Raw genomic sequence first — 12638 nt, 5'->3', positions numbered from 1 at the left:
GGAATACATCAGCTTCTAGATCCGGATCTAATTATGTGCTATCACATTTTCTATCACTGGTTTTAGATGCACAATGTTTCCTTTATTGTTAGATGCACTTTGTGTTTTAAGCTGAAGTTCTTTCCAGACACAATCTGAAAGAGCTAGAGCTAATTACTGGTTTGTATAATGAGACTGCAGATAAAAGTGAGACTTACATTCTGATCTAATGCATTTCCTTGTTCAAAAAGTTTGTGCGACATGAATATTGTATCCATCTTCAGCTTTGCTAGATCACATCATTGAGATATCAAATTCATGCCACAACAGCATTGAGACATGATTAATGAAGGAGAGAAGATTAACAGCAGAAACAGCCAACAGTGGCAGGCAAAGAGCCAAAAAAGACAAACACACAAATTCAGTTGGGTTTCAAATCAAGATTTAAAAAGGAAATGTACTTAACAACATAATACTGTATAAAGTTCTGGGAGCATAGTTCTGGCCTCTCTTTTAAACTGACGATTTTTATTTAGAATATGGTGCACCCATGTCATTGTATAGTATGAAGATGTCGTATGTTGTTGGTTTTCTGGGTGGGAGTGAGCTTAAAATACCAGGCCACATAAAGCATTCTCATGAGCTGACATGGGCCATCTTGGCAGACTATTGTTTGACCAGGCGTGAGAGAACCAGAATGGCAACACAAGTCAAAGCTTAGGGCTTTATAAAAGCTATAAATTAATTTCTGGCACTGAACACTGTACACGTATTTCACTGTTGACAGGACTGATCCACATTTGAAGATCAGGGTCAGACCAAGTCTCTTCCAAGCATTTCTTGGCAAAGTCTTTATGGGGCATGCCAACTCAACCATAAAGTAATGAAGTCGTGATTAGATCATCTGTACAACCCTCTGCCATAGGGGAGCCAAAAGGAAATGGGAAATGCTCTTAAATACGTGAAAAATAGCTCTCTAAGTTGGCTAATATATTGACCTTATTTGTGTTTTGTTGCCAGTTCAGTACACGGTTCTCTAGTTGTTGGTACCCCATAGTGAACTTCACCCACTCGTCATGGGTAGGTTCATCTCTCTTTATCACAGTATTAAGAAAGCTGTGGATGCCTTTCCATCACATAGTTACACAAGGCCTGGTAGAACAGAGCCAGTAGAGTGAGTGTGAATCTCTCACTGATACCATGCTTGGGCATCATGAGTCACAATCAGGATGCGAGAGAGCTGCTTGTGGATCAGTCGTTACATAAATCCGAGGGCAGATGGTGCCTGCAAAATGATCACTGCAGCACCCGTCACAAAGATGTGAGAGCGAGTGTGTGTGTGTGTGTGTGTTCTGAATTCCTCAAAGCAGACATCATGTGATTGTTTTATTCAATAAATGAAAGACAAGCTAATATTACATCTCTATTAAATTCATCTAATTGAAAGTATCATCTCACAATGATTTTCAAACTGGCAGCAAATATATTTCATACACAGTGACTTACATGCAGTGACTTCAAGTGCCTTATTTCAGATCCAGACCTGACCGTCCTAAACCTCACTCAGGTAAGTAATGCTCTCATCAGGATGAGCACATTTTTGACCACAGAGAGTGAACCTGTATGAATGCTGCACACATTTGGAGACATGGCAAAACAAATGAAAATGGTAGCTAAACGATAGACAGATAGAGTCCATTTAGATCTCAATAACAAAAGCACAGCCTTAGCACATGCTCACCTATAAATTTACAGTGGGAGGTGGTTGGGGGCGGGGGGGGGGGTGCAAAATGTATTTCTATTCCCTTGATCATCGCAGTGTTCTAGCCCTCTTGCATGTGGCTGCATATGAATGACTATGGAGCTGCTCTTCCCACTCCTGGTCCTGACGTCAGTGAGGAGGACAGAGTCTGCTGAAGTGTGTCGACAGCAGCCTGCTTCTGGCACCAGTTCGGCAGGGAGCAGATGAGAGTCTGTCGGCTCAGAGTGCAGCGCTGCCTGGATCTCACCCAACACAGCATACTTACTGAGAGCAGAGCCTTTAAACCATCTATAAATCCTAATCTCCCCTCATAAGACCAAAAGTCAGGTCTAAAAGAAAATACAGAGCAATCACTGAAACTGGAAGGAGATGGAAGGGCTGATGCAGATATATACATATCATTTACTAATCTCCCAGCGCCTGTACATGGAGTTAGAAATAGTACTAGATCCACTGAGCAAAGCAATGCAGAGCAATACAAAATTCATATGTTTGTGGTACTGGATGAAGTATGTCGTAAGAAGAATTCAGAATGGCAATGAGGTTAGCAAGAAATGAGATCTGAAAATTGTTATTTTTTTCATTAGCTCTGCAACACCTTTGCTTAACCACATACAATTTAATAAGAATTCCGGTCTTGCTATTTTGAATTCTGCAACCTGTATTCATATAAATTAAAGATTTTAGGGTTGTTGCTTTTTTCCCTTACCACTGAATGCACAGTAAGCAATATATATCTTTACTAATTTCTGTGGTATAGATCAAACTAGCTAAACTTCTGACAACATTTCTTGAGATATATGACAATGATCAACCTACAGTAAGACAAAAATGGACACAGCACAATGTTCAGGAACTAACCTTCACTTGACCTGCCTTGACAAAGATGATTGGCCTATTTGGAGTCAGTTCCACAAAGCATGTTAAAATGTCAGTGGCATGGTATTAATGTCTTGTCATGTGCCACATATAACAAATGTGACAGTTAAATGGGGCTTATTTCATACCAGTGACAGTAATGTGTACTGTAAAGGTTTAAATAGGTCAGTTTACTTCAGCATGTAATTAGTTAAAAAGCAGCTTTAATTATGCCTGACCCATGGTTGCCAATAGCAACAACAGTACATCCTATAGCAATATGCCTGCATAGCATCACCTCCCATCACAGTGGCTTAGATATACCACATGCTATGTGACCCATTCTGAAATAATAAACACACACACACGCATTATATATATATATAAATACCACTGGCTCTTTATCCAGTGAAGCATATACCATATGGCAAACATTTGGGACACCACTCCATCACCATCCAGTGATTGGTGCAAGTTAATGTAGCTCACAAATTAGAACTACTCACAAGTTCACAAATTACAAGGGGTGACGACAAGATTATATGCTCACTTATAGGTTCTTATATCCAAGGCACCCCTGGCCAAACCTGTGAATGTTTAATAATATTCTGTCTTTATTTGAAATAAGAAAACTTCATCTAAGAAATATTTCCCAGATTTTAAACAATAAAAAAATGATCATGGGCAATACTTATTTTGACCAATCTGTGATATTGATGGAACATTGCCGAGTACTATACCAAGTACAAGATCAGATGCGTGACCTTTTTCTCTAGAATGGTTTGGCCTGTACAACTGGAATTTGCTTATCATCATATAATATACATTATTAATACTGATAGTAGGTTGTTATAATTTAATAACCCCAAACCAGCATATCTTCATTTTACTTTCTCAGATGAAAGAGATCACTATCACACACGTTTTCATGTGTGCACCAAGAGAGAATGTAATGTCTATGCTGAATCTAATCATTCCTTAACAGTCAGGGTGACACTGAGTTTGATTCAAAGAGGCTTGACGGGTTTTACTGATGCACAGCGACATAAGAGTGGAGTCTTTCAAAGCCTATAAATGACAATCGACAATCAGAACACCACAAAAGCTGCATGGCACTATTTAATAATAGTGTGTTTTGTAGTAAAACATGCATGAAAGACAGCTTTTGTGATGGACATGCAGGTGCTTATGCCCAACTAGAATAAAAAAAAAATATTCAAATAACCAGTATATATTTAAGATGAGCGAAAGGAGCAGGAGCCGTGCTTCAAGCCTCAATTTAGATGGTTCTGTGAATAAATTCATACACCAATCATTCATTCATTGTCTGAAACCACTTATCCAGGTAAGGGTCGCAGTGGGTCCAGAGCTTACCTGGAATCATTGGGCGCAAGGTGAGAACACACCCTGGAGGGGGCGTCAGTCCTTCACACCGTGACACACACACATTCACACCTATGGACAATCTTCCAAGTTGCCAATCCACCTACCAACGTGTGTCCTTGGATCGTGGGAGGAAACCCACATGGACACAGGGAGGACACAAACTGCTCACAGACAGTCACCCGGAGCGGGACAGCTCTGGGAAGGCTTTCCTCAAGATGTTGGAATATTGCTGTAAGGAGCTTTTTGAATTCAGCCTCCACAAGATCATTACTGAGGTCACATAAGATTAGCTATTAATAATAAACACTCATCCAACTCATCTCACTGGAATTGAACTGAGCTCTATCACTCCATAGAACATATCCACAACTACAAGCCCAACGCTTTGGGTGGTAAGGTATATTCCTCTGTCTGACCTTCAGCACTAGACATGATGACCATAGACTCAAGGGCATCCTATTGTATTTGTGAAGGCATTTCTAAGGAAATTTAACAAGTTCTGTGTAACTATCAGCAATGGGTTTACCTTGACGAAGCGGAAATCACTCAGTATTTGGTGTCTACAAACATTTGAACAAAAAATGTATGCAACTGACAAATCATAAACATCAATCCACACTGACACATAGAGGAGGACTCAGTGACTTAGGCCCTAAAGTCCACTGAAGGCTATTAGTGAAGCCATAACACATCTCATTTGCAAGCACTGCCATATTTCCACTTTCACAAACCTCTTATAAGAGGACTTTTATTAAACCTAATTACCTGATCCATCAACAAGCTCCAGATCAAACATGTCTACTCTGCAATTTAGCATTCTTCTCAAATGTATTTTTGAATTAAAAATAAAGATAGCTTGCAGTATATAGGAGCAATGAGCTAATGCTCAGTTTCGATGGGGCTGGATAATGCTTGTCCTTAATGTTCATCTCCTCTTCTCATTGTGAAATAGATCAGGCTTGCACAGATTAAAGAAGACTAATTAGAGATCTAGTCTGCTGAGGTTAATGGAAGATTAATCCATGAGTTAGGGCATTCGCGAGCCCACCCCCTGTCCAGTCTCTCATGAGGAACTGGCCAGTCAGACTGAGTAGAATCAATTAGCCAAGCATGCTGTTCGTATTCAGATATGTTCTTGATTTAAAATGTTAGTCGGTTAATAAAATAAATACAGGAATTCCATTGGTTTTCAACATTTCTACATCTCAAATCATCCAAATTTGTTGTCTGATGTAAAGCATGTCATTCTCCAGAAAGTTACATGGACATATTTGTACACAGTAAGGCTCATAGGAACCAGATTTCCAATTAATTAATATTTTATTAAAGCTTTTAAGATTTCTTAGGCACTGTATAATAGTTATGAGGTAAAGTTTTGGTGTTATATATATATATATTATATATATAAATAATCCCTGTTGATGCCTCTGCAATTCAAGGCTGGGGAGTCAGAACACACAATTTCCTCCTTCCCTTGGTGGGTTGGATGACCCCCTCTTATTCTATCTGAACGCTGTGATTGCTAGCATGAACGTCTCTCAGCTAACATGATGGATCTGGGCAGTTTGTGTACGTCTAGTGAATTAAGCTATTCAGTAGCATTGTTCCAGCTGCAGTTTGAAAAGTAGAGGTGGTTGGCCTCAAGTGTTCAACCCTAAAACCCAAAATTATATCATGATATATTTCAGTCGATATGATATATCTTCTGTTATCGATATAAACAACATAAAAGCCACATAAAATCTCCCCAGAACAAACAACAAAAATGACATCACGGTCAGTTATAAACATCCTAACTTTGTCAATATTCATATTTTTAAGCCAACTTTAAAATTGAGTGTAGTGAACTGGGCAGCGCCCTTTAATGACAGTCAGTCAGTAGCAGAAGCTGTAAATAATATATAATGAAAATGTATTTTTTATTATATTGAAAATGTGTTTAGAAAGCATATTGTTGTTACTGAAACATTTTATATTGTGATATATATTGATATTTATTAAAAGCAGAGGACCTTTCTTCAGGAAATTGTAGTTGGCTTTCTACATACCATCACTAATGCTTCTGTCCATAAAAACAAACTTGCAGCTGCTGGAAGGGGATTCAGTAGCTGTATCTCCATTACTACTTTCCACACACCAGAACTGTCATTATTATATATACTTGGAAAACCAAATAAAAGCCTCTCCTCCACTACCCCTCAGGTTAGCCTTAATATTCCAAGTCCAATGTGGTCCACAATCCATGAAGACGTTTACAATAATATATAGAATGGGAGTTTAACAGTAAAGAATGACAGTGATCAGCAATCACATAGCATCAAGATTAAGAAAACAGAAATTGTTCTGTGACTCTTACCTGCACAAGATTCCAGCCCTCCAATGACTCCGCAATAATGGATGTCACTGATGGACACACTCCACCAAAGATCATTAAATGTTTCGGACCATAGCAGATCGCATCAAAGAAGGCCCTTAATCCTTTTGCATTGTCACACTGTAGGAGAGAGGGAATGAACAGGGGAGGGGGTGGGAAGAGGGAACCAAATAAGTCAGTGGAAAATGACCAAAATGTGTGCCAAAAAAGCATTTATATAAATGTTTAGCATCAGTTCTTCTAATAATTCTTATGATCAGTGCTACATTTTTTTTCAGAACATTTACATGTACATGTATTCATGGTATTCAGATCCATACAGGCCTCTGAAATCATGACAAAATCGCAATAATAATGAAACTTTTCTTTTTTTTGTGTGTGCTTTGGCAGTAAAACTCTAAATGAAACTTCAGCTTTCCATCAGTGAATATCCAAGAAAATCTAGGTCGTCCGTTTCTGAATGTGTCAAACACAGTCATCTGCAAAAGCGAATCACCCCACTGCTGCAGTGTGCAGCCATTTCACGTTGCCATGGCAACACTCTTTGCTCCTTGAAAACGCTGGAGAAAGAAAAAAAATGAAGTAAGGTCTATTGATTGCAATGTGAGTCTCTAAGCAGTTTTGCTCTGATTTTCTGTGTTTGTAATGGTATTCCTCTTCTGGAAAACACTTGTAAAAAGTGTATTATTGGTCAACCACTACACTTGATAACTCCTGTTCATAAACTGAGACACTGCCAAATATTAGAAGTCAATCAAGTTTTTTTCCAACCTTGCTTTGATTCTTGACATCTGACCACTAAGGCCCTCATGGAAGAAAAGAAAGCAACACCATTTGTTTAGTGCAAAGCAAATATTCACTTAAAAAGGACACCCTGTGCTTCCTTTAGCTTCAACTGACTTGTCACACTCTCACAGAAGATTGAAAATAGACTGAGACTTTACAGTATACTTCAACTGGCCATGGAATGATGTGAGGGGTGTATTCTGCTCATTAGTGAAGAAAGATCACAGTTGACTCCATCTTGTTAAATCTGAATTCCCTGTGTGGTAGTCATTTGTTTTGAGGCGACATGGTGGGCAGGTGGGGTGGCATGCATCTTGTTAACTGGGAGTCTGATTATGAGATGGGTGGGAGCACAAAGCACTAAAGCCCTGCTACTTAAGAAGAGCAGTAGCTTCTGCAGGTATTTGTTCTAGCTTTGCACAACACCACTTGATTTCACTAATGAGCTCTCCTCTGTAAAAAAACCTAATTAGGGAATCCAGGTGTTGTGTTTGTGGTTGGAAAAAACACCTGTAGATACTCTGGGCCTCGAAGGATTCAGCTGAGCATCTATTCTATATAGCTGGCTACATAAAACACTGCTTTGTTTTACCCAACTGTTCAATAGGTCAATCTAACTATATTAGCTCCATAATGGCTTCAAAATAACTGGAGAATAAGTCTTACAGTAGTTAATGGATATCATAGGAACTTTCTCTCACTTGCTTTTTAATAAATATGATTTTGACAGATCAAGTACAACTTTTAAACTTTTCATTCACTCCAGTTTTCCTATTAATTGTTTGGTGATATGACATACAATATATACTTCTACACCCTATAGAGGTTTGCCCTGCTCACTCACAATGAAGTTATAAAGAGTGTTTCAGCATGAACTGCTTTCTGAATGAAGCACAAATAGACAGAGGAATGACATCATTTATATATGTGGCTTAAGAGCAAATTAATAAAAAAGCCCATTTCATTCTAAGGGATAAAGAGAGGATGGTTTCAGTGCATAAACCTACACAAATATAAGTGGACCTCAGAGGAATTAAAAGAAAGAATCTTTAGAATATGGGTTTGAAAGATTAATTATTGAATAATAAGCCTAATTAAGGGGTTAAGAAGAAAGAGATGTCAAGTTCTCAAAGACCATCAAAAACTGCAAGAAGAAAAAGGCCAGAGTGTTTCAGTGCACGCTTAATTAGCAATCAAGTTAGTTATCACATCTCTGAACACAAAGGCCACAGCACCTTGATATGCAAAACATCTTCCCTTGGCTCAAGACTCAGTAACTCGCATTGTACCGGAAACTGCCCCAAGACTACTATCTTCCTTATTAAACCAACCACTTCAGGTCTGTTGCTACATTACAATGATGAGTCTGCTTTTGTGTCCAAAATAGAAATGTTGAAAATAGAAGTGGGTGTATAAAAGGAAATAAGGATGTGGTAAGGCTCTGTAGAATAACTGTACTGAAGTGATAGTGTCCATATTGATGAATAAAATCAGTAGATCTCATTTACATAATTTTCCCCATTCCAACTACCGGTAACTGTGAAATGGAAGCAAGAAAAAAAAATCAATCTGACATTAGCTTTTCACTGAAATCAATTGAGACAATCCAATAACAGTTAAAATGTAGCAAGCACAAAGGACATGCTTTAAAATACATTTTAACAAGTATAACATTGATGTACATTGCTGAAAAGCCATACATTTAGCTTCACAATTAACCAGTACTATTGTGATTTTTGACTTCTAATTATAACTTGTGGTGATCCTTTTTCAGCACATAACCACAGCACAATAAGTAATTAAAAATCGGAATTCATCATATACAGGGATTCCTAATTTTCATGCAGAAGCATGTCATTTGAAGGAAGTCCATTCATATTAGGCAACTCTACTTTTATTAAGAGAGCAGTATTAATGAATAAGGACAATTTTAAAATTGTGGCACTGTAATCACACACGGTAAAAAAGGAAAGGTTAAGATCATTGTCCTTTGAGTCTTTAAAGCCCTCAGGCTGCACATGGTCACTATGCATCAATCTGTCATGCATTTCCATGAAACTAGAGCATCATTCCCGTACAATCTGATGACATGCCAAGAACAAGTCATGTGACAATAGATTCCTGGCATTATCCTCAACAAGGACCCAATCAGTGAACAAAATACAGCATTCAAAGGCATAAAAAAATGGCCATACCTCCATAGTGGAGCCATTTACTCTAAAAATGGAGCTTCTGAATGACATCAAAAACATGTGGTCATTTGCCTTGTAAGGCACATATCCAGAATCTGCCTAGTGGGCTTCCAACATGTTGCCATGGGAACCAGCTTCGCATTTTTAACACTAAATGCGGAAGGAGCCAAGACCGGCATTGACAATTATATTTAGCACTGGTTGAGTCTCACAAGAGCTATTAATTGGAATTGATTCAGAAATTACTTTTGGGGATAAGCATGGATCTGGAGAAAAAAAATGGCAAACTGCTGACACAACACTCAACATCCTTATAGTTTTCTACTACATGGAGCTGGGGACAGAGCCAGAATGATATGTTTACTGAGCCCCTAACAGCTCTTTTTGAGAAATCTGGACCTGAGAGCCAGTGAGTATGAGTCCAACTCGCTTAAATATAACACCCACTACCAGTCAACAAATGGAAAGTTTAGAACTGTCTTTTGCTATAAGAAGTCATCAGTAACTCCATAAGATATGCATGTGCACACATCCATAATTTTGTAATGAAAATACTTTAAGGGGGGATGAAGTATCGCTGTATTTATGCCATCTGTGTTAAAGGAGAATTTAGAGTGGTTTATACCTCTTTGTTGAGAAACAAAACAACAAAGCTCTTTGCAGTGTTACAGACAGGAGCCAGAGGTCATGCTGTGTGTAATGCTAATACAGGCTAGCTGTTTTACATTTTATTTACTATCAAAACACTTCCCCTTTCCACAGAACTAGAGCCTGATTTATGGTTTGTGTGGATTTATCATAGCTTTTTATCAACGGTAACTAAAAGAAGAAATAAAAAAAAAAAACCCACACACTTCTTCTAGTTTTTAATAACACTGCAGCATTCAGTAGTGTTCATAAGCTCGATACACTTATTAGCTTAGCAGGTCTGATAAGAGGTAGGGCTGTATAAGGACACATTAATTGCTCAAATTTGCAACAGTAGCACTGAATGCCTTGGAGGGGACAGAGGACTAAGGATTACTAATGGAACTATTTCTATGAACATCTTCAGCATCACAAAATGGCCAGTCATGGCATTGTGGTAACATCAAGGCATAATCAAGGCTAGCTAACCATGATGAAACGCCTTGTTAGCAGTGGGGACGGTAGCAGCTGCACCTGTCTCCAGTCAATGGCAAATTACTGCACTCAAATAAGCAACCTGAGGCCCCCGGCTTAGAGAGTGAGGTGGGGTGAGGTGAGAGGGAAAGTGCGAGACTCCAAATGGGGAACAGCCCGTCACACACAATCTGCTTTTTGCACAGGGAGTTTGGTAATGGCATGTACAAAATTAGACCAAACAAAAGGGTTGACACACATGACATGCCAAAATTTGACCAGAAGGGAAATTCAGCAGCTCTGCTAAAGCCTGAGCTCAGAGAACCCTGCGCCTGCAGACTACCCGCAGAAAACTTACTGAGGAAATATTATATGAGATCAAAGAAAAACTGTTCATGGCTCAAACAAGTCTGTAATAAGGTGTTTATAAGATGAGGAAATCAGCTAAAAATTGGCCATACTGTATTTTGTTTAACAAATCTGTGTAAAAAGCTACAAAAAAAACTTTAAAATTAATATTTCTTCTTAACATTATAATCCCCATTAAGTCCGTTGTCTGAAAAAGATCATCCAGACCCTGGCCGCTGCGAGTTCACTACTATGGATAATTCATACTAAAACCAGTCTACTCTCCGTCTCTGTTTGTCCAAGTGGATTGTCCAGAAAGCCCTTTTAAACTCATGGCATGCAAAGCAGGGGTTTAGAGTGAGGCACGCGCCAAGTACTGCTATTAAAACAATGTGAGATTAAATGTTGAAAAGAATATCATGGCCAAATGTCAGTTCCACATCCAGGCGAAAGCTGATTATAGGTATTATACGGCTGATTAAAGTCTGGACCTGCCTAATTCTATCCACTATCATCACTTTCCACCTGGACTGTCCACTCAAGACGTATGACATGAGGAAATGGAAAAGATTGTAAGAGACGTTGCTGCTGTAAAAACAATATCTATACAACAGTAACTATATTTACTATTATAGTACTATTTATATGCTTTAAATTTACCGTACGTTAATTTTAGTTTGCATAGTTTTAGTTTTGGGCCATACTCGCCCATTCTTCATGATTAGATCTTCATTGGAGTTGAGCTAAAGTGTAGGTAACATTAGTCCCAGATTTTCATAGGGGCTTTTCTTTGAGATGAGGATGACGAAGAACATGGTTCCTGGAGTGAGACATGTATTGAGAAAGAGTATAAAATGTAAGGAGTCAGGAAGAATGTGCTATGCTAATACACAAGCACAGCACAGAAAGTGTCATTATGTCTGTACCCCATAACTGGTTTTAAAGACCCAGTCAGCTCCACTCACACAAGACAATCAGCCTAGAATTTTAGACCCTAAGACATGTGACCTGGGCTTTGAGATATCAGTGAGTGAAACCCGCCAGTGTGCTTGCTATCGGGATTTTAGTATGAGATATTCTCCCATTTGCAGTACATGAAACTGAACTGAACAGCTTCAGTGCCCTCTGGTAACATTTGTACAGCAGGCCCCAGAGTATTTGCTAAGAGGCTGCATTGATTGAGCAAGAATCACTGAGGCTGCTGGCACTCAGGGCTAACCTGAACAAATTCACACAAACTCTAGAGGTAAGGGTATGTATCATAATTTTTAAATGTTTCAGGGGGTTGCTAACGGGGCCTACCCTCCCGACAGTTAAATCAAGAATCTTTTTTTTTTAACCCCTAACTGCCCACTTGTCTGATGTAGAACTAGAGCTGGACGATATGGCCAAAATTCATATTACAATATATTTCTTAATTTTTGTCAATACGACATAATTCTGATATAATGAAATGAATATTAAAAATGCCACAGAAAAACTGCCAACAACTGAAAGCAACATGACATCACCATCAAATAAAAACTTCTTGGTTTTGTCAATATAAATATTTTTAAACTAACTTTAAAACTGAATGCAATAAACTCATGGCAGCGCCCTGTAATGACTGTCAATCAATAACAGATTCCATAAATTATATTGAAATATTGAAAATGTGTATAAAAATAGCATTGCTATGAAAACATGTTTATTGTGATATATATTGATGTTGAATGATTGGCCAACCCTAAGTGGAACTAAAGATTTTGCCCTGGCTTAGTTTTATTGATACAAGCATTAATGGCAAATATGCTAATGGTAAAAGAAGTCAGGTTTTTACTTACATTTTATTTACAAAAAAAATTTACACAGC

General features: G+C 38.4%; 1 protein-coding gene across 1 annotated transcript in view; it reads right to left on the bottom strand.

The window, feature by feature from the left end:
• Positions 1 to 12638, bottom strand: part of gabbr2 (gamma-aminobutyric acid (GABA) B receptor, 2) — a 229682-nt gene that overhangs the window by 169636 nt on the left and 47408 nt on the right. Inside the window, exon 2 of the mRNA XM_066675912.1 lies at positions 6342 to 6479. Within this exon, the coding sequence (XP_066532009.1) occupies positions 6342 to 6479 (138 nt within the window). The remainder of the gene's footprint in view (positions 1 to 6341; positions 6480 to 12638) is intronic.

The sequence above is a fragment of the Hoplias malabaricus genome, chromosome 6 (genome assembly GCF_029633855.1).
Source record: "Hoplias malabaricus isolate fHopMal1 chromosome 6, fHopMal1.hap1, whole genome shotgun sequence".
Lineage (NCBI taxonomy): Eukaryota > Metazoa > Chordata > Actinopteri > Characiformes > Erythrinidae > Hoplias > Hoplias malabaricus.
The sequence above is the reverse complement of the archived record's forward strand: the minus strand, read 5'-3'. Positions and strand labels throughout refer to the sequence as shown.